The sequence below is a fragment of the Prinia subflava genome, chromosome 5 (assembly GCF_021018805.1).
Source record: "Prinia subflava isolate CZ2003 ecotype Zambia chromosome 5, Cam_Psub_1.2, whole genome shotgun sequence".
Taxonomy (NCBI): domain Eukaryota; kingdom Metazoa; phylum Chordata; class Aves; order Passeriformes; family Cisticolidae; genus Prinia; species Prinia subflava.
The window spans coordinates 24,298,132-24,326,032 of NC_086251.1; the positions used below are offsets into that span (position 1 = coordinate 24,298,132).

Sequence of the window (27,901 nt, forward strand, 5' to 3'; positions counted from 1 at the left end):
TTTGCTCACTTCACATATGGCTCTGCCAGCTGAGCAAGTCATTTAGAAAACAATTCTGCCTTAAAGTCATGTTTTACATACATGAACCCCAAAAGACAAAAGCAGTTGAACTACATGACAAGATTTTTCAGTCCAGAACGTAGATGCCAAGATTGCATGAATAAACAAGTTCTCCCTGCATAAGGAGTTTGTTTAATATTCAATGTATTTGAAGATACAAAATAGCCCCTTCATCTCCAGAAGGGTCAAAGTCAGTACACCAACATAAGAAGCTGTAGCAAGCGCTCTAAGGACTCTAATCCATATCCCAGTTTCTAGTAGACTTGCTTTTCAAGGCAAGAGAACCACTAAGAATAACATTGCCCTAATATTCAGAGTGTCTATGTCAAACACCTTAGAGAGGTCCATGCAAAACTGTATTACAATAGTGTGGTTTGATACTTTGAGTGCCTATGCCTTTAGGACACCACGATCTCAGGACCTTTTTTAAAATGGCACTGGAGAAATTTCACTGTCTTGGAAAGAAGGGAAAGGAGAACTCCGCAACCCCTTGAATCCCATATTAGCAGCACCAATGGAGTCATGCATTCTATGCTCCGCATGAAAGACAAGGAATGTCAACACTAGAAATTGTTGTGGGGTTTTTTGAAGAGACTTATCTGTATCAAGAGAGATCAGTAAATGCACTGTACATCTGAGATAAGACATGCTGATTTTCAAATCAAAGGATTTTTATTGTTATTTTTATTGGCAGAGAACTAACCAACAGACCCGAGATACTTTTTGTTCAAGATAAAAACCCAAAACTTCCACTTAGTTAACCAAAAATCTTGCTTTCTGCTTATGTTCAAGCACTCAAGGGAAAGGAGACTTAATCCCATCTTTTTTTTGTTTGCCTGTGTTCATTCATGTTCTATATCAATTTACTTGGTCAAAAACATTTTCTTTTTTGAAGTATACTTACAGAATAAACAAATCAATAACAAAATACTTTCTTTACTGGACTTAGTTCTAGATTTTTGTAATCTTTTCAGTGAAAAGTTTTGGCTAATAGTCTGAAGTACAAAAATTCAGAAAATCAATAGAAAGGCTCAGGCAAAACACTGGCCATTTTATTTGGGAAGAGTAAAACTGTCTAAGGGACTTGACTGCCCCAGGTGCTCACAAGCTGAGTTAATGTTACAGAGTGCTGCATTTCCACAAGACCTATGAGCAAGACGAAAATTTATCAAGTTTGTCACATTACAATCCATTCTCAGAAGATATGAGTTAAAGGGCAATTTCTTGCTATATTGTTTAAGGGACAGAGATGCTCTCTTCTCACTCTATCAGTAAACACGCATAAAGGAAATTGGAATTGTTACTTACCCTAGGGAACCTGTTGCTCCTAAAGACAGAGCATTCAGTGTCGATCCTACTGTAGATAGGCATGGGCTTTATGCACCTTATTAAGCTTCCATCTGTTTTTGACACAGATGAATTCATAATGGGCACAGGCTACCGAGTCCCAGTATTCCAACAGAGTTTGTACATGTGAACTCAGAATTATCTGCCAATGCCACAGGTACACTTGGTTCCTTCCTACTCTAAAGAACATTCTCTGACCTGCTAGGCACAGACAGATTACATTTTTTATTCTTAAACTTTCATGTGCTGCAGCATGGTGAGACAATCTGTGAACAGTAAAAACAACTCTCACATGTCAATAACAGGTTGTCCCACCATGTGTCTGAGACATTTCCTAAGGAATTCACAAGAGGGTAAGAAAGTACACACACAGCAAATCAAGAGCCTTCAAAAGTGGCTTCTTAACAGCAAGCTTCACACTGAAGCAGTATGGTCAGTCTTCTCAGGTAGAGCCCATTTATACTTTTCTTTTAAAAAGTGGGAACCCCTCTTTCTATGTTCTAAGTGAATTCTGCGACGTCCAGTCAAGCACAGCAATAGAAATCCCTTTTACTAGTAAGCCACAATACTAAAAAGAATACTTGGAAAGAGAGCCAAGAACAGGGCCTTCATATTAAGTAAGGAGAGGAAGATGAAGAAAAAGCTGGGCCTGATGAGATCCTGTAGGCTTTTGTTGGTCAGTACCCCCATTCAAACTCAACAGAAATAGAAAACGCCATTTTCAATACCGAAAAACGGCTGTGGGGTCCTGGTTTTAATGATGCTTATATAAATATTCTGAAATCAACTGCCTTAGGGAGCAATTCACACCATGTATACATGAACTGAAAAGAAAAAATCATCCAGAATAGCAGACCTTTTATTAAGAAAACAAACTGGTTGATGAGTGTCAGAATAGGAAAGCCAACATCCTTTAGCTCCAGAGATTATGAAACTGGAGGGATTTTTTTTCTTTTTTGCATGGTGCAACTAATAGGAGTCCTTTATGTAACTGCTACAGTTGTCCATTCTACAGAAACTCTCAAATGACACACATTTGAGTAGTATCTGTCTGGACACTTTGCTTTGAGAAGGAAAACAAGGATGTATCTCTTAGATCCCCTAAAAGGTATTGAATGCTCTGGTCAGTTGGCAATATAATCAAATAGACCAAGAATTAAACATGTTGAATAAATGCAGTGTATTTTCCAGAACTGCACTTGTTTCAATATCCATCTTAAGTAATGGCAACTCATCTGGCTACAGCTTCATTGGAAAGGTGATGAAGAGAAGGAATAATCCTTCAGGAGGGAGATTGTTGGCATATGTCCTGGGTCTGACCTGCACAGACTCTTTTCCAGAAAAGAGACAGGAATCTTCACAACAGACAGCAAATTAGAACATCATTCTCTCTAAGGAAGGATATGATAAAGCTTGTATTCTACGAGTTCTGGTAGTAGTACAGGTCTGAATATCTGTTGTACAAAATTAAAGTCACGCTCCAGACAGTCCCATACTAAAAACCAACACAAGGTTTCCCCTAAAGTTTCTTTCTGAATGTCATTCCAGCCTTTCAAGGAAAAAAAAAAGGCTCAAATCTGGAGTTTTTCCTTTGCACAGATCCATGTGTGCTCACTATGTGCTTAGCACCGAGCACCTTTGTCTTGTGAAGATGCCTGTTACACTTAAAAACCATGCTGCTGCTGATGTGGCTATTTTCATACATCTTTTCTCACTGCAAATGTGAATGTGCTTGCATTTAGTTTATGAAATGGAGTCATCTCCAGAGAGATGAGCAGTTTGAGCAGAAACTGCTCATTTTTTGACTTCTGGGTGAAGTAGCAAACAGAACATTCCTATTGTGTGTCCTTACCTTAGGACAAAGTAATTTGTATTATATGCATCAATGACGATATCAAACTGTTGCTTTGAGACTAAGGTTTAATTTTCAAAGGCTTTGGACCTGCCATTTTCAAGAACTATGAAAATTCATTCTGTACAACCAATAACTTCCTCTAACAGCTCTTTGTATTTCAGCACATCCAATGAAAAAATAAAATCTGTAACTTAGTCAAGTAGAGTGTTCCATCACAGAGTAGGTCTCAAACTCTACAGCAGGTTGGACATAATCCAGGTTCTACTCTTGGAAGAGACAGCAAGGAAACTGAAGAAGGTTCACAACTCTCCACTTATACTGGCACATAAGAACATGGTGCTGCTGTGACCTTGGGAGAAGCATTAAAGATTCTGGGCATGTGTGTTTGAGATGCATGAGCACTTCCAGTGGGATCTACACTGATGTATCCTCAAAGAAAAACAAAGCTTGTGTGGGGAGAAAAGTCTAGTCAGGAGGAAAGGAAAAAACACTCCACAGAGAACTGACAGAAGCTTTTCTTTCTTTCTCTCTCTCTCTCTCTCTCTCACACACACACATACACACACTCTCCCTTCTCCCTTAAAAATTGATTCTACTGTCTAGCATAGCATGCATTTAATATATGCAAAACAAAAAAAACATAAAGCAAAATAAAAAACAAGGACCAAAGGAAGCAACAGAAACAACATCCAGAGATAGGAAGAAATGACAACTCTACTTGTGTTTCCTCTATGCCCACAATATCTGCTATTTGGAAGGAAAAAGAAATTAGTACTTGTTTCTTATTTTTGTGAATTACATCAAGAGCCAGTTTCCTATTGTATTTTCATATAAATTTCTAGAGAAAATTTCTAAAATTTTAAAATATGAGACTAAATATAATGCAGAATGTTGCCTTCTGTACCTGCAATATTCAAACACTGTATCTTTAAGGCTGACTGATTATGCAATGAGGATTTGTTCACTGTGTGATGCATTATAGCAGCTTAGATTATTATTGATCACTTTTTCTGTCCCTTAATACAGGGTCACACTTGTTTTGTGCTTAGGCAATTCAGACCACAAGAAACAAGAAGCTGAAAGACGTGTCTACATGTTTTTCTTTAACAGATTATAGTTTTCCTGAGGATATTTCATTTCAGTGTGTTTTCACCTCTATATATTGATACATGCCTGTGGGTTTGCATGTAAATATTCTAAGTTTTTTTACCCACATCAAGCTATCCCCTGTCCTTATTGATACTCTGGGAAGAGGAAACACCTATACAGGCATGCTGTGAAAAGCTTCATGCTCAGTCTTCTCGTAGATTTCCCTCATACCTGACTGTGCATAAATTTCAGGTTAATTCCTTCCAGTGTGACCTGAAGAAGACCTCCTTCACCGGTTTTCATATCCTGCACAGGGAACTCACCACCCAACTCAGGGCCTGTGATGTTAGCAAAGTAAAAAAAAAACCCAAAACAAAACCAACAACAAACCAAAACAAAAATCCAGAGAGAGAGAGAGAGAGAGGAGAGAGAGAGAGAAGAAAACAGTCAGCCAAGTCATGGAAGGTGAAAGGGGAATATAAAATAGTAAAAAAATAGTAAAAACATAATTCCTATTGTGCATAGCAAAAGGACACTACTAAGAATATTAGGGGTCATTTCAGTGAGTCCACTCACTAATGACAGCTTTCTGAGAACCACTAGAATTTTAAGTATTGTAATAAATTTCATTCTGGTGACACAAAGTAACATCAATATCAGTTCATCCTGCATTTATTGTACATCATATTGGGGAATTGTTTGTTTGCTTTAAATGCTACATTTCATTTCTGCATAGTAAGACCCTGCAATCACATAATACCATAGAGAGCATAGTCTTAAGTACAGATATGTAAGCAGCACAAAGGAGACTTGTATTTGTGAGCTGCATTACATGGCATTGTCTTAAGAAATTAAAACATCAAAACATTATTAAAATAATTATTTTATAGAGGGTATTAATAGGTGAATAATTTAGACATGTTCATCTAGTTTCTTCTGCATTATTCAGTTCAGCTAAAAAGTGCATTCTTAAAATGATTTTTGAAAAACTATCATTTTTTACAGAACCACTGAGCTCTGGGGAATGGCTTTTAACAAAATTCAAACAATTTTCGAACACATTTTTAATACTAAATTATTGCCCAATTCTTAAAATACCTTTCAAATACACTCCTGCTAATGACAACAATCTGCTACTTGCACATGGATGCACAAATATATCCCAAGATTTCCAAGTAAAAGGGGATTATGTTCAAAAGAGTTATTAATAAAAAAATTGATGATTGAAGATAAAATAACAATGTTCCCAACATGTAAGATCTTGTACCTGGTTTAATGCTTTGCTGCCTTGCTGCTGCTCGTTCCATACTGTCTTTTACACAGTAGTACAGTTCCCGACACTAACAGATGTAAGAAGAGTAATACAATGTTATTTCTCCAAATTACTGAGGCAGGGAAAAGAACAGCAAGACTCTTAAGATTCTACAAAAACAACACACCCCATGGTGCCAAATGACCAAAAGCCTATTCAAGTTCAAGCACATCTAATTACTAGTTAGTATTTATATTTGTTTTACAAGATGATAGAGAAACTATTCATAGCATTTAATCACACAAGCTAGGGAAGAGTTCATGCCTTGGCACATTCTAACCAAGCCTCTGCATTTTATTACTGCAGAAAAAGCATCAAAATAATCTCTCCCTTTCTTTCAGCTTCCCGCAATCAATATTGCTAGTCATGCATATAATACCTATTTTTTTGTTATTTATATCAATTTCCTTATGGCATATTCTTCTCTTCTTCTTCTTCCTTCGATTCTGAGATTAAGCCATAATCTCAGAGCTAAATGTATGAAAATTTTCTATCTATAGCCCAAGATCCAGGACACAGAGAAGGTTGAACTGCTCTATACTAGAAAGGAACAAATTTGATGGATGGACAAACTCAAAAGAGTTGAGATCAGTGACTCAACATCCAAGTAGAAACCAGAGAAAAGTGGTGTTCCTTGGGTGTCAGTACTGGGTCCGATGCTGTTTAACACCTCTGTCAGTGACATGGACAATGGGACTAATGAGAGGTGTCCCGTGGCACTGGGGAGCTGAAAGCAGGTGAGCTCCAACCCAAGCTGTTCTATGATTCTAAGATTAAAAATTATACAATTAACTCCTAGGGCATAGCTTTATTTAGGTTTTGCCCATGAATACTCTGTAATATTTTTACTATCTTCACAAGCCTGCAAGCTCACACAGTATTTAGTAATACTGATGCTTTTCTTCTTGTAACAAAAAATACTACATGTCATTTCTTAAATTGCTTTCTGGTGGACAACTGTCTTCAAGTAAATGACAGGGCACAATGCCAGCTTCAGATGTCAGTGCTGCTAAACAGCCATTGCAGTTCAGTAACCAGTGCTGGAAAGAGACTGGTGTTTTTTGATTAAACATGGAATGTGATACACAAAGGATTTGGTTTTTTCTGTGCTGTTATCCCTGCAGTATTGTGTATATTAAACAAGATACAAACCTTCTTTGTGTAGAACTTGTTCAGTTGTGTCTCCTGACCATTCCTGCGCCAGAGGCAAAGCACTTTTGTTTTGGGACAGTAAGTCATGTTGATGAGTTTCTCATACCACCAACGTTCATACACAGTTCCAATGTTGCTTCTCAGCACAATACAATCATCACATACCTGGGAGCACAAAATATTACAGAAGATTTTTAAATCTATTTCTCTTATTTCTTCTGCTACTAGGTGCATTAGTATTATTCTTGTCTCTACCTCCATGAAAAATATGTCTCCTGTTGTGTCTGTCCCAGCATGTACTACAAAAGTTTGCTTCTTGATGTGGCGGCTGCCACTGGGTCTCACAGGGAGTTCCCGTCCATTCTAGAAAAAAACCCACACGCAATCATTAATGAACTTTGAAAAAATCCAGTAAGTGACACAAATGAAAGAAAGAAGAATTTTTAACAGTATTTAATGAGCTTACTGGAAACAATTTTGACAAAGCTGTAAGCAAGATACTCTAGTAAGTTTAGTTTCAACAAGTGTGACTGTGAGAGTTACCGCAGCATACAACGTTCATATAGTACCATACTCAGTGTGGGAAAGTGAGGGGTCTGAGTTCTGGTATCATTGCAGTAAACTGGTCTGATTTTCCCCAATTAATTGTAAGATAATTCTGTGTCTTTTCTGTGCAGAAAAGTAAGTTCCAAATGTAGAAATTACCTTTAGAAGAGTCTAACTTGTGTTCATCCAGGTGATGGTTGTGTTAAAAACCACCTAGATTTACTAACTAAGGCTTTAGCCTATATTCTTATTGATATTATTCTTATTCTTACTGGTTCATTACAGGACATCAGATTTATTCTGTATGAATAGTGGAAACAGTTTTGTTCAGAAACTGATTGCCACAAATCTTATACAAGACTTCCAGTGGCCTGGAAACTGACAGAAAGAGAAACACTTCTTACAGTCATAGTGATCATAAAGGCTCCTGCCAGCAAGTTATGAAGAAAACATAATTGTTGCACAGAACTGTGGATAAGTGTCATGATTATTGCAGCTCTAACTGATAACTGCATAACATTAAATTATAAACAGGGTCATACAGTCACAGTCTTAATTCTATACTTGTGAAGAGTAGCATTTAAAAATTCAATTAATTATTTTTAATATTTTTAAATTAGTGTTGCAGAGAATATACGTAAGATTTTTCAGACAATTGATATCCTCCACCGTAGATCCAGAAGTATATCATTCACCACTGTTTTACTTACCAGATTGGCAAGTTTGTCTAGAATATCATTTATCTGCTGGCTGTGCACCAATCCAATATGAGATTTTCCCATTAGACGACGCACCTTTTTCCTAATATCATTCTTGTTCACCTAGAAAGCAGACACACAGACAGTTGCATACTCTATTCATAGAAGGCAACTCTGATCTCCCAAACACATCTTGGTTTCCATTGCTAAGAAGCAAAACAACTGATCTCAGTTCACTCATGCCGGGGCCTCCTTAATTCAGCAGTACAGGACCACATTGCACATATCCCACTTTTTCCAGCTACTGTGTAAGTGATGCTGTGCACAACAGATTTCCTGCCTGCCCCTGAGCACAAACTGCAGTTCCACTACCCACCACTTCCAGCTACTGACATCAAAAGTCTCATTTCTCCATGTTACCACTTCTGAGTCTCATTGGCCAGAGCAGCTTCTCCACCTCTTCCTCTGCCCTCACTCAAGTTAAGAAGCTGTGGAGCCCTCAACACAACATGGTATCTTTCAGAATTCTCATTCTTTCACCATGTGTTTCCTGGTCACTAGGCTATGGCTATAACACTCCTAGAGGGCCTTCAAACAGCAAAAGGTTTTTCCTGAAGATGAGTTGCAGGCAAGCTCAGAAGCAAAATATTTCAGCCTCAGGTGCCATTTCAAAAGGCTACTATGAATGTCAGCCATTGATACTAAAGGCTTCAAAGACGGTACACTAACGTTTGAGAGCTGATTTCAAGCTGGATCAAACGTTGTTTTTTAACACATTTACATTATTACCTTAATGTGGAGTATACAAAACAATCTGCTTCCTTCCTTTGGAAAAAATTCTTTGTGCTGGAAAGCATTATATTTTTCAATATATTTTAAAATTAAAACCTACTACACTCTGCTATGCAAAACAAGAAAATAAATTAAACTACCAAAGTACTGAGTTTGCAAGATTATGCTTCCCTTGATAGCTCAAACAAATTCACCTCTCTAGCAACAGAAAGCCTTCCAACTTTTCAGTTTCTACTAGAAACTGCCCTTATTATCCCCTGTTCTGAGTTTCATAAACAGAGATGTATGGTTTCAAGACAACACCAATGAAATACACTGCTTAAATCTGAGCAGCAATCTATTACAAGGAACAAGAATTCACCTTTATCATAAGCATATAAGCAATCATATTATGCAGCAGTGTAGCCAACAAGCGATCCTCATCATCCTCCAAGCGCTTTCGATCGTGTTCTCCCAGGGACAGATATCTGCAAGAAGAGCTACATCTGAAGCAGGCTCACAGGCACTTCACCAAAGCACTGGCAGAGCACACAGCACTGCTTGTGAAGTGTATGGTAAATAAAACCTCTAAAACACTAAGTCAAATGGGCATTTTCCAGTAAAACACTGTGATCAGTAATTAAACGTTTCCCTTAATTATTAACTAGTTGAAGCAAACAACATCTGCTCAGTGGGAAATTTGTTAGCAGTCCACTGGGCTTATCTGTTCTCTGCAGTCGCTGCTCCATGACAACTACAACTGTCAGAAGAGGAACACACAACTCAGCACAAGAGTATCCAGCATTAGAGCTTAAATACAGCTGCAAGGCAGAAGCAGGCTGATGAAGGAAGTAGACCAGGCACTCTCTTTTTCCAGTAGGGCAGCAGCTTCTGGAGTAACAATATTGAAACTAGCACCCCAAACTAGCTCTTATTTTGGCTACCAGATTTCATGTTCCATGATAGCATGGATGGAGGCAGTAGAGCTGCAGGTGGTAGACAAGAGCACAGAATGATCAGCTGTCACAGAGCTGGGAGGAAGAAGAGGAAGTCAGCCAAGATAGGCATCTTAGAAGCAGTCAAGCCTTAGGCAACCATGCAGATATTTCTAGAGAGTGGTTTCCTCATGGGTTTTTTGTTTAACTACAAGCTGTGAAAATACCTTTAAGATACTTAGCATTTTAAGAAGGCTCAAAATGCCATTTCTGGAAATATTTAATTATTTCACTTTATGTCAACACACTATTGTTCTAGAATAGAGTCATCCTGCCACAGAAATTTCTTGCTTTATTAATGATCCAGTCTATTCCATCCATTCATATTGTTATTATGCTTACATTACCCATTTCTCTGGAAATAGCTCACCACAAGAGTTAAAAAATGTGTATGTCATAACTAAAGACAAGTATTTCAGTATCAGGGGCTACTGACCAGCAGATAGAGAAAAGGTTCCCATTGGAATAGTCAGGCAGAGTAACAAGGTTCACAAAGTGACAATATCATGTTAAGCAGAATTAAAGTAAATTTTTGCCCCTTCTATTTTTACTATTTCAGTCCCAGGTGAAACAATGAGGAGGAAAAAGGTCTACTAAAGAGTTTACCTGTCAATCATCTCCTGAGGTCCCTGGTCCATCCCCATTCCTTCTCTCTCTAACATCACAGCATCCAAAAATGCATCTTCCCAGAACTGCATCTGGTCCCACAAAGTTGAACGCTCTTTGCCTATGCAATGTATAAAAAATCTGAGCATTGAGCATTTATTCTGTTTACTCCAGTCAGATACTTTAGGATTAATTACTGTTCTCCCACTCCTTGAAAATACCATAAGCCAACACACAATGAAACTATATTAAAAAAATTTTAAAAGGTTACTTGTAAACCACAAGCAATATCACAACTGAAGAAAACTGTAAAAGAAAAGACAAGACAAAACTCTTATTCTAATTAATGACCCAATATTTTTAATCCCTTACAGTAAAGTATCTCTCATCTCTATTCTTTAAGGAGTATAACTTCTTCTATAAACTGTCAACATTGCCCGAAAGAGACAGGAATATCTCACACAGACACAGATCACAGCAAACACACAGAGGAGTGGAAAGAAAAGATTATTACTCAGAGAGAAGGTTTCCATTGCAGCATCCTCTAACTGGTCCCAGACAGATCCTTTATCCCTACCTGCACCATTCCAAGCAGGTAGGAACGATAAATGGGAAGGATGAAAAACACAGGAAGAGAGAGCTTTTGATTAACAGCAAGTTCAGACAAAATACAAAAAAGCCAATGTACTCCTAATTCAAGGATACACTTGAAGCCCTTCAGTATTCTGAGTTTAGCCCTCTGTTCAGTGACTTAAGCTGAATGACCATTTTTCAAGATCAGTAATGTATTTTAGCTTTCCATACATAGCTAACTTCATTCTCCCCTTCTTTGCACTGTTTAAAGAACTCATATTCAAGAAGAGCAAGAGACTTGGACAGACTGAATTTTATGCAAACTACACCACTCACACCAATCTCCTCTTACACTTATTCAATTTCCACAGCAAAACTTTGGCTTTATTCTGAATGGTCTGACGTGCCTTCCTATGCTACCAGCATGGAAAACAGTTAGAGGTTAAAAACAGTGTCAGGGAAAGCAGAAATTCCAGTCTGTCCTACACATGATTTAATCTGAACTTCAACCTGAAAGATTCCCTCCCCACAAAAAAAAAAGTAGCTTACCCAAAAGTCCTTCATATAGATAGACACGCTGGTTCCCATCCTCTGGACCTCTCCCTGGAGTACTCCCTTTGCTATCCTTCACACTCTGCTTCAGGTTGTGAGACTTGGCCTGAAAATAATACAAGAGGTATTGGCAATTTAACTCTGCACCCTGCAGGGCTCTCTCCTGGGCTGTTGGGTTTAACAGACGCAGTTTGCAAGCTATACTTCAAAAAAACTTCTACTGCAACCATTCACAAAACAACTGTTTGGTTCAAAGGGGAGCGCAATACACTTAAACAGAGTCAGATGAAGAAAAATCAAAGAGAGACAAATAGAGAAATCAAAACACAGAGGAGGCACAGTGCTTCCCTGAAGGAAAACTGAAGCAAAACAAAAATGCAAGCCCCGGACTAAACGAAAGAACCTCATCCACCATATTTCACAGTTATGCATTCATAAAAGTATGATATTATGCAAATATTTACATATATTCTGGCCTGAAAAGTGAGAGCTGGGACTGCCAGCCAGAAGGAACTGTGACAACAAAGCCGGCCCATTTATTTCTCTACCACCAGGTAAATTACGGTGCAATATTTGAATTCATGGCCCATCCTATACACCCATCATCTTTGTTATACATCTCTTGCAAGGGTTCTTAGAATTCTGTTTAGTTTCTATTTAGTTCTATTTCGTTTAGTAGAAAAATGCAGAAAAGTAAATGTTAAAAAAAATTTGACTCTTCAGTAACTAAGAAGACACCCTCTTGCAATAAAGGAAGCAGACACAGTTAAATCAATTTTCATGCTTTTTGTAGAAAACTGCCATGAAACACAATGGTTTTGTTTATTTCTTAACATTAGAAGTAGAAACCCTGTAAAGGCTTTTACAATCTTATCAGGATTATAAAATAATGAACACAGACTGATCTTGAGGCACTGCAAGTTGTTTTCTTATTTCACTGACAGCTTGACTTAGCCAAATCAAGTGTATCACTGTTTTCTTGGTAAGATGTATATTAGAGGTTATACACAATAATCAAGGACTTTACAAAATGAAGTGCTCACCAATCATTTGGATTTTACCACATACAGATCCTCCAACTAGGCAAATATATTTAAATGTTATGATTACACTTCAAATAGAACTCAAGTAATATTTTAAAGAAACAGCTGCTAAAACTAGAATGGATCACTCCTTTACTCTTATCAAACAGCTGCTAAAAGAAACAGGGACTTTTCCTTTTAGTTAAGGATGAACAATGCCCACCAATGTTATACTGCATTTGAAAGGTAATTAAATGTCGCTTCGGTTGAGAGAAATATTGAATTAATATTAAACATTACTAGAGTCTCTAAGGTGGTGCAAGATGTGAACCTACTACTTTCAAAAAACTATTTATTGCACAGGAAATGAAGAAAGATATGTGGATCCAGACAAAACTACATCTTTGACATTGTAATATTGTAAGTCATTGCTGATTAACCCACAGAAATGAATCAGAGATCCTCTTCCATACATGCACACACATTGAAATATTACTATACAAGATAAACTAAAAACAAAAAGGAAGTCTGCAATGCCCTTACAAAGATAGAGCTAGTAGCAGAGTTTGTCTCAATTTCACTGTCTGACACAGTGCCTCTGGATCCTGCTAAATTGCCACCATTTTCCACACTTGGGCCATCACCAGCATTGCTACTCAAGTCACTGTCTGCTCCTAGTGTCTCTCCAGAGCTGTTACTAACCTGTGGAGAAAAATAAAGCAATTACCTTCAACAGATAATATTGAAAATATGAATTACCTTCATCAGAGAATTTGTTCTTATTTTTAATGCATCAATCTGCCTTTTTTGCTCTCAGGTTACCTTCTTAAACTTCCATTTTTAATATATGGTTTATACACAACTAAGACATGTTTAGAGAATTGTTGCAATCCACCAGTTCCATAAATACACCGATATGTAGGAATGTGTAACAGCAACGAGCACCACATATGAAGGCTGCAATCTGCCCATAAAGCAAGCACTATATATGTTCTGCCAGACACACATGCTTGCTACCCACACTGAGGCTCTGGAGAGAGACCTCACAGGGTACACGACGCATGTGTGACACTTTGCTGCCACACCACATGAGATGTAGGCATGAAATGCCCTTCCCCACTTTAACAAGCAGTCAATCACATCCAGATCTCACTCCGGGCATATCCTACCACAGTGCTGACTTCAGAATCCTGGCTTGTACTTCGGACCATAACTGTTGGTCCTCCACTGGGAAGAGAGTCAAAATCACTCTTCTGCAACCAAAACACACAAAGGACAAGAGGAGTCACATTAGTTTTTGCCATATGGAGAGAACATCATTTCCCATCCTTCTGGGCTCTTGAATCACATGCCTTAAGCTTCTTTAGTTTATTTAGCAAATCAAATGGAAACTACTGTCTGAGTGTCAAAAAGACCAGTGTCTGGTAATTGAGTTTACAAAGACCAATGCCCTAGAGAAAGGGGCAAAGAAATTTTACCAAATGAGCTTCTCAAGAATACTCAAATCCTAGAAGTCTTCCCATCATTAAGTAATGAACAGAAAAATCTTGTCTCTTACCATAGAAATAAAGCAAGCATAGGAGCCACTGACCTGAGAACCTGAGGCCAAACTGAGGCCACTGTCTGCACTGATTTGAGATTTCTTCTCATCCGTTTCTCCCAAATCAAATTGTTTCACACCTTCTGGTCCTGAACAAAGGAAAAAGTAAATAATTACTGTACCAGGAAAAAACAGCAGAGGAGAAAGCAGATGACAGACTGGAAGCAGGCACAGTACCAAGAAAACAGATTTCTTTCTCATTTCTTTCATTTTTAATGTATTTTTTATCATGTCTTGGTACTGAAAACAACAAGACCAGCAGAACATATCTGCTAGTCTTCAAATAATAGTTTGAATTACAAATACTCTGAAGTCTAGGAGTGACTACAATTAGACAGTACCTTTCTTAGCCATTCAAGAGAGATAAGAGGACAGACAACAGTGAAGTAACTTCCAGTTACAATAACACATGCAGAGCAGTTGACATTCAACTCTAGGAAGCCACTTTCTTTGATTATTGGTAATAAAAAAGAATACCTGTTTATTTAAAAGTCAGAATCTTTTTTTGAACAGCTAAACTGCTCAAAGTTCTGGACTGAGTTTTTCTGGTTGCCCACTGCAACTATCTAGGCAAAAATCAGGCAACACATGACAAGAAAATAAACAGTGACAATTGGTGTTACCCAGTAAGATTTTCAAAGACTAAACTTGTATGATGCTGTACTTCACAACATTCCCCAATTACATTAACAAATGGCTCTCCAGAGTTGGCAATCACATAGGTAGGAGAGAGAGAGGGAATCAGCAAGCTTTTAAGTCATGCATTCATTAACTCAACAGTCCAAAAAACAAAAGAGGGAAAGAAAGGATAAAGAACTTTATGTTCAATTTCCCATGCACTCCTAGAATCATATCATCTATTGTCCTCAGATGGGATGGCAGAAGGAAAAGAGAAAAATGGAGAGGTAGAGCCTGAAAAGAAATTTGGATAAGCACTGAATGAAGTAAATAACAATGCAAGAAAATAATGTGTTATAGGCTGTACATAGAATGTTAATACTCTCAGAAAGGGGAAGAGACTGAATGCAATACTTCTGCCATAGCCATATCTGCCAACTATTCAGTAACAGGAAGACATGATCAGCTGTTGGAATATTTGTATTATACACTCCTGTCTGTAGCCAGTTTCTCTAAGCAAACAATGCCACTATCTCTGTAACCACTGATCACAACAACCTGGGAATTATGAACATGTTTGTATTATATGTAATATTAGACAGCATAGGACATTGAAAAGGAAAGAAAAAGGGAAGGGAGGAGAGAGAGAGAGAGAGAGAAGGATAATATACAAAGATTTGTGGGAGTGAGTTTGAGATGATATGTAAACTCATGAATAGCAAGGCCATAAGCGGGCTGTGCAGACCATAGTAGCTCACTACTCAACCACCAACTCTTCCTGTGAAGTGTTTACAGAAAGTATTCTTCATTTGTAATCATATTTTGTCTTAGACCCAAATGCCTTAGTTACTGTAAATCACCTCCTCAAAGACTCTAAGACAAAGCATAAACAAAATTTATTAAGAAAAATAACTAAAAGTATCTTTTCTAAGAATTTGGAATATTATTTTCCACTGAAATAGACACAGTTCACTTCTAGAGATCTATTTCCACTCATTCAAGTGGTCATCATTTCTAGTTCTGATACAGCGAAAAGTTTTATGTTGCATTACTACAGCAATAACACGAAATTTCAGCCTTGTGTTTTAAGCAATTTAGGAGTTTCCTGTCCCAACACATAATTCAGATATGTTTCTGGCAGTCTGACTTTTAAAGGAATTGAAGTTGACCGAAGCAGTTCAGATATTTGAGAGCCGTAACTGAGTTTAAGGAGCACAATAGCCACAATTACATTGTTGTCACTGTCAATTTACAGGCACTTAAAACCCTTCCTTTCCCTTCCTTATGGAGCCATATGTCTAATCCACATGGAACACTAAAACCTCAATTTATCCCTCCCAATGCAGGCACCGACCTGAAAGGCTCAGTTTGGGAGAGCAAGTGTGTGCATGTGCTGTGTGTCTGTCTCGCACAGTCCTGCCTCAGCAGACAGCGATTCACAGCCTAAGCAGAGGAAGCTGTACTGCAGAGCTGCCCCGTTCATTGTCCCTGAACTAACTCGGGATCTAAGCTCTGCTTAACAGAAGTACTCAACTGAGGTGCCCAGAACTAATGCAAGCAAACCCAGGCCTAGTCAGAATGTTAAGAATCTTCACTCATTCATCTCAGCTATTAATCCTTCCCAAACTTCATTCTGTGAAACAGGCAGCATCAGCTCTGCAAAGTACAAACTAAGCTTTCAGTTAGGAAACACCTACCACAACATGGTTGTTATAAATTGGATGTTGCCCTTATGTCATACGTCCCTATTTACAACAGTGACAACCAGAAGAGCAAAACCTGGTATTGCACCTGCAGAGTATTCAATACAATTCAACATATTCAATATTTTATTCGTTATCACATTTCAATAGATGTTCAGATTTGTGTAGATTTAGATTATTATTTAGACTCTGCAACAGCCTCAAACTATTTCACTCCTTCTTTACCAAGGGATATGAAAAACAAAATCAAGTTGATTCCTTATTATGAGGCTATTTTCTAGAAGCCATCAGTAAATACAATTCTTCACATACACCTTCTCTCTCCCCCTCAGAAGTATTTTGTGTTGCAGACTGACTGCTCATGGTTGATGCCAGTTAACAAAATTCACCATCCCATAGCTTGAACAAACAGGATTTCTTCATTCCAGTAACATTTAATCAATCCACATAGCCATGTCAACAACTTGTTTAATAAGTTTTAACTTTTAGGGAAGGAGATGGAGTATCTTAAAATTCTTCCACATTTATCTGATTGGTGAGGATGCAGAAAACCTGCTTTCCCTTCTTTGAAGGCAACATTAAGGGGAGAAAAAAAGAAAGGAAAAAAAAAAGACATTTGAACACAATTTCCTCAGGGCAAACAGATCTGTTTGGTCTCTTTAATGGAGACTTTCTTGACAGATTTTGTTCTTGTGAGTATAAAACTTGTGTGCCATAGATGCAAGCTCACCCTGCACCTGGGGAGTTGGCAGTTATGGGGAGGCTGGAGGAATCAGCTTCTACTTTTTTTTTAATATCCTTACTCGTTTTTTCCAAAGATTTTTGCTTTTTCACTTCCTGGTGCTTGTTCCACAATTCTACCCAAGAGGCATTGAAAGCAGGAGAGAAAGAGAAAGAGTCAGCAGCTGGTCGGACAGGTGAAAATGGGGAAAAAAAATTTCAAACAAAAACCCCACCCCTTCACCTCAAAAAGAAAAAAAAAAGGAAAAAAAAAAAAGAAAAAAAAGGCAGACAACTATTGAGTGAAGGGTTAATTAACACCATTTTAAAAGAAATCAATGTTAGCCATTGAGCACTGCATCATCTCTTAGTCACAGTATTCAAACGTTAGAGATGACTTCATACAGTTGTGGTGGTGCATCCCTCCTCCCCTTCTGAGGCCACACTTTGATAGCAGTGAATCAACTGAGGAAAAACAGCTCTTATGAACAAATAATTCATCACTTTTTCTGAGAAAGGGATTTAACACTGTCAGGTATTTACTCCTCTAAAACATAGGCATCACAGAAGCTCTAATTACCAGAAACATTTTAATGTCTCTAGTTTATATCACTGGAAGGAGAAAGACACAAAACCAGTGGCAGGAGTTCCAAAAATAATACAGTGTAGGTTAACACAACATTTAACCAATATTATATCTTACATATTATCACAAAGTTTACAAGCTATTTTTGACCTGAGAACACTCTCAATAAATTCCTGGCTCTGCCTATGAACCTGCCCTATTTGCAAGGAGTTGAACCTCTCTGCATCCAGTTGCTCCTACCAGGGTACAGAGAAAGCAAAATGGCAAAGAACTAAAATGAACAAGATCTCAGACATGCTTAACTCCCACTTCCAACCTCAAAGTCACAGCACTCTAATCAAGTGTACAAATCTTGTGGACAAATTCCATAAGAGCATATACAATGCACAAACCAGCAAAACAGTCTGAAGTTTTCTTAAAACTGAATTTGAAACTTAGCCCTGGCACAAAACAGTGATGAGGCACTTGCAGTTTTCTATCACTCACATTGTTCAAGTCTCTGAGATGCAGTCGTGTTTCTGCTCAGAAACATCAGATCATTCCAGGTGCTGGCCTGTTGGCCAAAGGAAACATTACAAGCTGACATGCTGAGCTGACTCTAAGTGTTAGGCACTGTCCTGTCTCACTAGCACCATTAAAACTGGGGACACTACAGAGAAAGAACTCTGAGAAAAGTGGCAAAGGGAAGGAAAAAGAAGAAAATGTTCTTTTACTGCTCTTTAAGAAAACTTCTTGAGCAACTGAAAGGTCACTTAAGTGTGTTAGAAACCCATTCCCCCCGCAAATAGCAGAAATAAGGTCAAGACAGGCTCTAAATAAATTCTATTGAGCAAAATGTCCACTGAAAAAAATTAAAAGGATATGTTACAAGCCTAAAAGGAAGGTTCCAAAGTATTATGAAAAAGGTCATCAGGAGTGATACAAATGCAACAAGGTAGAAAAAGCTAGAAAGATGGCTTCTAGGCTACCAATTTCTAGATCTGCTTCATGATTGATGGATGTTCCTTCAACATTCACAAACAAACAGATGGGTAAGATAAAATTGCTGAGGGATCCAAACAGCATCCTACAGGCTTATCCAGCTGAGCACACACTGACACAGATAACAATCTCTAAGATGGACTGAATTTGTTTGTTAAAGGGCTTTTAAAACATCTGCCCTCTTCCGTGCTCAGTCTATATGGCTTTACTTTAAAAATCACCAATCTAAAAGATGCAACACCTGCCAGTGATCTATTTTTAGCTGACTTGCCTGTTAATTGAGTGTAGAGTAAATCCTAGCACATTAAAAAGAGACTAGATTTTACTTTCAACTACTTAATTGAAGAAGAAAAACAAAACTGAAAAAAAAATCACAGGGCATAAAATACTACACCTATAGCTTTGTTACATGACCCTGAACTAAACAGGATAGCAGGTCCAAAAAGGACCTGATGTGGATGAAGTACACAGCACAGTCTTTTCTGTTTAAAAAAAACCTGCCAAAATAAAATGATCTGACTGGATTAAAGAAATATTTAAAAATTAGTAATGGAAACTTCAGTAAGTACTGACATTTTCATTAACAGTTATGGAAAGTATGCAATAAACCAAACTTATCACTAACATAAAACGGTAAATTAACTACCAATTTAAAAGCCACCAATGTCCTAACAAAAAGATCTACACTACAGATGATGGCCTACACTACAGGTGAATAACCCCAGAAGACAAGAACCCCAGAAGTAAGAAGTTTGTGAGTATCAGAATCATCATCTTCACACTGAATTATTTAGGTAGGAATTAGGTATCAAAACACAGTCAAGATCAAAGCTCAGGCGCTAAAAATCCATCCCACTCCACCTCAGAAATAGGAAACCCTGTGAACTTCATGGCCATTTGTTCCTGTAGTACCAGAAAAGTGCACAGATTCAGCTACCACAGATTCAGCCCTAAATCTGAGATGCAGTTTAATCACCACATTAACATACACTTTACATATGACTACTGCAAACAGAGCTATACATTATTTTACTCCATCCTTCTGAAGACTTCTTATTCTAGTATTTTCTCCCGTAACTAAGTAAAAAGGTTACCAGCCCAATTTGCATTTCATCTATACAATACCAAGAGATTAATTCAAGTTTTATTTACATATCTGCAACCTGAGGCTGTAAGTACCTTCCAAACTTCACAGAATCAAGGAACTGCTGAAGTTCAAAGGGACCTGTGGACACCATCTAGTCCAACCTCCCTGTTTAAAGCAGGATTGACTAAAGCTGCCTACCATAGGACCACATCCAGTCAGGTATTCGTTTTCTCCACAGATGGAGAACTCATCATCTTTCCATGAAACTTGTTCCAGTGTTGGATCATCATCGTATAAAAACATTTTTTCCCATGTTTAAAAGGAACTACTTACAAATACATGGTTATTTCAGCAACATATGAATGTTTACCAAATGCTCTTCCCTAAATAAATTAGTTTAAATGACAACATCTGCATTTCACAGCCAAGCCATGACTAATGCCAGTCCTGTCTTATTCTGAAGTTTCCATGACAGAACATAAAGGAAGTATAATAGGCAAGCAAGTTTAAATTATCTCTCTGCAACACAAGAGAAACAGCCTTTACTTCCAGATCACACAAGTCAGATGAACATGGAGACTACACTGGTTTTACAGCAATTTCCTAAAAAGTGACTTGCATACCAGTCCTTTCTTTGTGGTGAAAGACAAAAGCAGTTAGAAAAAAAGGCTTCAGGAAACACATTGAAGTCCTTTGAACTTGGTCAGTCTAGGTAAAACCATACCCTTCTTGTAATTTAGCTCCATAAAAGACAAGTGGAAACCATCATAGCATCAGAACCAATGAGAATGGAGCTTTGCCTGTCCTTGAAGACTGTGAATTGTTTAAGGCTAATACTCTGGCAACAGTAGTTAACATGGCATATTACATAGCACTTCTTTTGAAAAGCACTTCTTATATTGCTTCACAAACAGGAATCATCTGATCTCTATGATTTCCATTTATATGAGGCTTTAATTTCATCTAAGGGAAAGAAGCAGTCTTAGCAATTTCATCAAAAGATCTGTCTTCATTCTTTAGAAGTACACTGTCCTAGAATCTGGTTTATTCTTAGTTGTGCCAGAAGCATACTTTCCTTTTTCTCTTCTACAGGAAAATAATGAAGTACCCAGAGCAAACCAAACAACCAACTGAAATGCTGGAAATCTGAAACTCTTGCAGCTTCCTGACAGCTTTTCAAATGGAGTGTGAGACTAGTTTCTGAGCAACTGCCTCCACAGATTACCTCTTTAAACAAGAAAGCCACTCAACTCAGAGGGGTTCAGTATCAGTTCAGGACTCAACAGCACCCAGCCTGCAGTTATTGTGTGTCTAAGAATGAATGTCTGTGGTCCTGTCACTCAGCTGCTCAACAATCACATTCCCTTGTCTTATGCCACAAACTACACATGTATCCTCACACCACCACACTTTGAGAAGATTAATCGTTCATGCAGTGATTCCACAAAAATGTTATTTTTAACAGGCTCTAAGAAGTAATGTCTATAATTCAACATGACATATTTTTGCAGTTGACAAAAAATTCTCATATGCTGATGGTACTTCTCATGTTTACCACCCACAGCCCACAGGATTCAACCAAAGTAAATGTCTTATTTCTCCTCCACCAAAAAAAAAATCTGTAAAGCCCTTTTTAAATAAAACAGTTCTGAAAGCCCTACTTCAAACTTTTTCCCAAGACAGGGGAAAGCTATACCATCTAAGAGTAACTCAGGAAAATCTCCAGTGATCAGCCTAGCAGATGCTGTTTAGAAGAACACACATTCTATTTGCTTTTGCATAGAAGGAAAATCCATCAGTCCTGCTCACTGAAACTGTAACACTTCAACTAAAATCTTTTTGGAAATTTTGTTGTGAACAAACAGCAGATTTTAGATCCCACTTATATCAGGATACAATCTACATAATTCACAGGTAGCCAGCAATGTCAGAAAACCTTTGTTTCACGTTTCCCTTCCACAGCTGCCCTTCCTGAAGTCCTGCTGTCCCTGTTACTCATTTGCCATTTCCCATTGCTTGAAAATAGCAACCACAGAGCAAAAAATAAGGCTGTTTAAGGTGTAATGAAATATAGAAACAATTAAGATTAGACAGCTTCTGGAAGGAAACTGCGGGGGATAGTTTATCCGAGAGTAGGGTGGAAACACATATGATTGTTCCTTGTGATCCAAGGTGTAAATGAAGCATGTTACAGTAGCAATGCAGCGTGTTAAAATGGAGAGAATGCAAACAGAACCTAGTGCCAAACCAGCAGTCCCCCCTGCACTTCACATCCACCTCAATACACACCAATGGAAGCAATAAAATTTTCTTCCTTTAGACTCCTTGTGTCAAACTCCCTCGGCCCTTTGCCAGCAGGGCTCGGTGGCTTTGGCATTAGCTGAGGTACCGGCAGCTGCATCGCAGGTTTTGGCTCCACTCTCGGGGATGATGCAGGGTCCTTGCCAACTGGAGTGACAGATCCATCTGTAGGACTTCGTTTCCTCTTTTCTGGTTCTTTAAATAAAAAGAACAGTGTTGCGAGAAAATGAACAAATAAATAAATAGAAAGAAACATAAGGAAAAAGGAAATGAGAGCAGGAGAATAAAGATGAGACAGATGGTCTCACCTAAATCATTAAGCCTGGCACTGAAACAGCTCAGCGTCACATTTGCTCCCATAGGTCAACATGGCTTGCTGATAGCCTGACACACTGGTGGAAACAGTAGAGGAGAAGGCCAGAGTACTGTTTTAGGGATACTCAAGTATCTCCTGTCTGTATATCTGAAACCTAGGAATGTTCTCTGACACAGTAACTGTAGCATCTCCTCTGCCAAATTGTGAAAAATTAAACAACTCTGCCTAAACTACCAAGAATACAATTTACAGAAGATAAGTAAATTCCTCTCACAGTGCAAAGATGACAAATACAATCAGTTTCATGGGTAACACTAAAAACTTCAGTTAGGGAAAAAACCCCCAAAATAGCAATCAGCTATAGCTCTCCATCAGTCTCTGAGACTTCCTATAACTATATGTCCCTAAAGGCAGTTTGGATTATTTCTCTGTATCAAATCCCACAGTTTGAATTACAGCAAAACTTTCAGAAAAGAATAATTAAAACCATGAAGACCCTCCTGCACAAACTATTCCAATACCTGATGAATCTAATAGTCAAAACTCCATATCCTATTATCTCAACCTGTCATACCACTAGATCTTGTGATACCTTTGTTTCAGTGGATTTAAAATTCTGCTATCAGTAGCACCTTTCTATTCAGATAGTAATTGAAAAGAATCAACACCTAGCACTCAACAAAGTGAACACTTCCATCCTTCAGAACAAAAGTGTTTCCCCAGTTCCTTGTAGATCTTGTCAGAAACCTCCTCAGTTTTGCAAGATGTGATGACCAGAACTGGGAGCACTACCTCAGCTGTGGGTCTTGTTACTGATACATCAAGATACTACACAGTAGCAGCATTCCAAATGTGTATTCATAGATACACAGTGCCCTCCTTCCCAGGTTTTACAGACACAGTAAATAGTGGGAAGTTCACATACAGCAGCAGGAGACTGCTTCCTAGGATATACCTCCCAATCTTATTACTATTGCCAACTATCCTTGTTCCTAAAAACAAGTCCTTAGTTTGACCATTTTATATTAACTTAATCACAACAATGCTTAATTAAGATTTAGCTTACTCTAGACAAATATTTCCTCTAGACAAATAAGCTATATCCATCATGTCTTGTAGGACTACTAGTTTATTACTATATGTTAAATAATATCAACATAAGGACTGATTTCTATAAAACATTTCTAGAAACAAATACTAATTTCAGCTAAATGAAAACAAGTAAAACATACCAAACAGCTAAAATTTGACTACAAATTAAGATGTTATGCAAATATGAGAAGAGTTTTTAAAAGTTTGCAGCAGATTTTTTCTGTCATGACCACAATTAGTTTACTGGGAAAACTCTACTTACCATCAAATTATGCTCTTTGGTCTTCACTCTGAAACTACTGAGTTTTACATCAGTTTTTACTGCAATTTTCCTTAGAATCAGTGTCAGACTAAAAGCTTGTAATTATCAAGATCAGCCTATTCTCCACATTCAGGACTGTTCTACTAGCACAGCCTTCCTTACCTTCCTCAGCATTTTAACAATAACTGGAAAGGAACACAGGACATATCTAAGCCAACTCAAAAAATCTCTGATGTGAGACCCAGAACACCAACTATAAAGGGTTTAGTAGATGCTACTCCTCTTCTACTATGTAGTAAGTAACTTTCCATCATTTGGGATTACAGAAAAGTCAGATACTAAGTAGAGATTTTGCTTTTCGTCATCTTTTGCTTTCTCCCTTAGCGTGCATTTTCTTATTTTGCATTAAGAATCAGATTCTTAAGAAACAGTTGAAAAATAAGGAGATACTTTCAGACTTTCTTCTCTAAGAGTATTTAGTTGTATGAGAATAATTGTGTAGTGCAATGTGGTTGGTGAGATGTGAGTCTCTCATGGTTCCACATTACAGGTATCTCCCTCCCTACTGAGGTTGCCTGCAAGAACTTTCCAAGATTGTGGCTGGGACAGTTTTAGCTGAAGGTCTTCATTCCCAGAATTTCCACTTCAGCTATAGAAGTGCCAGGTTTTGTATCTCACTGTAGAGTTTCCATTTTTAATTAAATATCAGTTCAGCTATTATTTTGCTCTGGTTCAGTAACATGTACAAGAAATGTAAAACAGGCTTCAAGCTTTATAAGGCTTCAGTACCATTTTGGAAGTGTTGGAAAAGCCCTGAAACATCAAAAAGTACAAAACCAGCTACCTTCCCAATCTTGTTTGGTTCATAAAAACTGTATTCTCATTAATCCTTTTCTTACCTTTATTATAGTAGTGAGTATGTGCTATCTCTAGCAGGCCAAAAACACTGGCCATGCCTCCCAGGCCAGCATTTGCATATGACTGCTCCAGGCTTAACACAGTGCACTTCAGCAGGTCCAGCATGCCTTTATAAACTTTGCGGCTGATCTCCTGCAATGAAATCCCCATTAATGCTGCTATTTCAGAAGTGAGAAAGTAACTCAAGAACGTAAATTCTGAAACTGCTGTAACGTCAGCTTCTCACAACTGACAAAAACTTCCTGTGCCCTGAGCCCCAGCAGGCAGTCAGCGTGAGGAGCCTGCTGATCCAGCACTGACCACGTCCTGTATGACGTCCTGGCGAGCATCCTCCTCTGACTGGATGGTGCGATTCAGCTTGCTCAGGACAAACACACGGAGCTGCTCGCTCTCCAGCAGACGCCGCACTCTCTTCATGTTCAGCCAGCCTACGCCTTGCCCATCAAGAACATTGTGCACCACCTCCTTCAGGAACTGCTGGTTCTCACTGACATATTCAAGAGAAAGCAGGCAAAAGTTAGTCACCCTCTGCTTACTTTGGCTTGCATAGGAAGAGAGCAATGGCCAGGCCACACACAGAAGTACCTTCTCTATCCACAGTAGCTGACATTTAGCTCTGTCTGCTGCACACAGCCCAAGCTCTGCTCCATAGGGGTAGTATCAATTCCTTTATTTTTCCTTTATGTCCTATAAAAAGCCATAATCAGGCTTTCCTCTAGCTCCTCTTGGTCCCACTCTACCCTTCACTTTCACAGCACCCCTCAGAATCCATAGGAATCCTTTATGCCTCAACCTTCTTACACAGCCCCCATGTCTGAGCTGTAGGCTTTCTCTGAAAGAGGAAGTGCAACACTACTAATGCACTACTGCAGCAGCCTTGGCACATGCTTTATGTGGCACACGTTTGCTCAGCTTCTCTTGCCACAGAGGGAAAGGTAAGAAGGAAACTCCTGTGCAACCTGCTGCATTCCCCAGTCTGAACTGCAGTTATTGTTCTTACTTGTCCCCCAAACTCAGTAGATCAAAATAAATTCACTCTACCCATGACTGCTACATAAGCAAGTGAGAAGAAAGCACAGACACAGGTCAGGTAATGTTTACTTGCACCATTCTGAGCCCCTCCCCAAGGTTGAGAAAAGTACTTCACATGAATTTATGGAATCAAACTGCTTAATTGGACTCAGCTGATCCCCCTGCACGGTGCATTAAAACTCCACTGGGCTACTGTGGAAAACTCACCTTGTTCAGAACACTCATGTACAAAGAATTTCAACTGAGTTAAAGTAGAAGCCTAGAACATTTTGGATCTCAGACAGGAGGATACATTTTGGAGCACAGAAAAACAAGCGTGTGCACTATTAGCTGCAAGATATCTGTACCAAATCTTAGGCAATAATATGTCTAGGTCTAGGGCAACAGAAAAGTAACATTTAGTTTTTAAACAGCTAGACTTCTGAGAAAACATTGGCTAGGTATGAGGCCACTCACATTGTACACTGGGAAAAAAAATATTACCTGGAATTGCTAGTTCGTCCCTGAGGTGATGGAGATTCTCTTTTCACTGTTGGGCTGTGCTTTATGACTGAGGACTTCTGATCAACAAGTGCCCGCCTGTTTCCTAAAAAGTAGAGGAAACAGAATGAGAGGAAAGGGCAGGAAGAGAACAATCTGATCCCAGAACAGTAACAAGCAACACTAAAGTTGGCTAACACACCTATTTGAATTACAGGTAACAGACTTCAAACAAAATGGAAACTCCAAAAAAGCAGTAGCGTATATCATATTCTAGCATCACACATCGGCAGAAAACAGTAATGGGAGTAATGCAGAGAGAAAAAGAGAAGATGGTAATGGGAGCAGGAGGAGAGAGGCAGGAAAAGTCTGGCTGCTCTGCATGCAGTTCCACAACAAGAATCATCTTCAAATTAGTCACTATATGTAAAAGCATAATGCATTGAGGGTGACTAGTATAGATCATGTGGTACTGGTTACCCAGCGAGAAAGGTAGCCCGAAGTCAGGCACAGGGAATGCTGGAAATTGTCACATCATGCACAGCTCATGCTGTAGGGAACCCACCTTCATTGCTTACTGGGCCAGCTTCAGTAATAATCTCCATTATAGTATTTAACCCAAATACTGGGACACAAAATATACAATTAGTAGTGTACTGAAATATCTATACTCCCCACTGTCAGCATCAAAAGAATCCAACTAGCAGTTTCTTCCCAGCCCTCCCTCAAAATAAAACCCAAATGACACTAGAGCAGGAAGGATGTTTGAAAGCCCAAAACCACAAGGGCCAGAATAACTTGATAGTGCTTGACTTGAAATTTGGCATCGTGGAACCAGTGTATTGCATCTTCAAGGACATTACTGCACATATTATATTTGAATGGCACTACAAAAACCATCTGCATCACCAAGGAAAAAATATCAATGGATGTGCATGAAATAAAAATTAAAAAGCAAAATGGAAAGTGGTCAAACAGCAGCAATGAAATGGAGTCCCAGCATCATTTCCCATTACAGTTAGAAACACACATTTGGCAAGAACAAGTTAATGCAGCAACTTTGTATCTCTACAACAGAGACAAAAACATCTAAAAACACTGAAGTGCCCAGTGGGAATCCCACTGAGCCAGCATGCACATGTAAATGAACACACACACACTCACACACACTTGCACATGCATAAAACAGACTGAGCTACTTCATGGAAATCCCCTCCTCATATCTGTACAGTAACATTAAAGGCCCTACGGGATTAAAATAGTCAAGAAAAGAATACCAAAGTGCAGAAGATGAGGCACAAAGCATGAATGTGGAATGGCAAACCCCATCACTGTTTTCTTCCAATGCATGGAATCAGTCATTAAGTTTACCCATGGAAACAACCCTGACATGAAGCATGTTTCTTATCCAGTACAACCAGACATGAAAGCATAACCAACTGGTAAAAGGTTGTCAAAAACAGCCGTGCAGAATCTCTGCTAGTGTTTTCACCCTACCAGTCCTGTTACTCCTCATTTTACACACAGGAATGATTACTTGTCTCAAAAACAAAGTCCAAAGCAGGAACACAAAATCCAGCTTTTGGTCTTTGTTTCTACAAGGTCAAAGGTCAGCAAAATATCATAC

At 38.5% G+C, this 27,901-nt stretch overlaps 1 protein-coding gene across 7 annotated transcripts in view; it reads right to left on the reverse strand.

The window, feature by feature from the left end:
• MADD (MAP kinase activating death domain) overlaps positions 1–27,901 on the reverse strand; it is a 69,233-nt gene that overhangs the window by 8,670 nt on the left and 32,662 nt on the right. For all 7 annotated transcript variants that reach the window (XM_063398433.1, XM_063398432.1, XM_063398431.1 and 4 more), the window contains 15 exons: positions 26,278–26,380; positions 25,063–25,249; positions 24,744–24,894; positions 22,163–22,369; positions 14,170–14,267; positions 13,748–13,831; positions 13,122–13,280; positions 11,554–11,662; positions 10,432–10,552; positions 9,213–9,318; positions 8,072–8,182; positions 7,071–7,178; positions 6,816–6,980; positions 5,619–5,691; positions 4,583–4,689 (listed from right to left, as the gene is read on the reverse strand). In XM_063398433.1, coding sequence (XP_063254503.1) covers positions 4,583–4,689; positions 5,619–5,691; positions 6,816–6,980; positions 7,071–7,178; positions 8,072–8,182; positions 9,213–9,318; positions 10,432–10,552; positions 11,554–11,662; positions 13,122–13,280; positions 13,748–13,831; positions 14,170–14,267; positions 22,163–22,369; positions 24,744–24,894; positions 25,063–25,249; positions 26,278–26,380 — 1,889 coding nt within the window. The remainder of the gene's footprint in view (positions 1–4,582; positions 4,690–5,618; positions 5,692–6,815; positions 6,981–7,070; positions 7,179–8,071; positions 8,183–9,212; positions 9,319–10,431; positions 10,553–11,553; positions 11,663–13,121; positions 13,281–13,747; positions 13,832–14,169; positions 14,268–22,162; positions 22,370–24,743; positions 24,895–25,062; positions 25,250–26,277; positions 26,381–27,901) is intronic.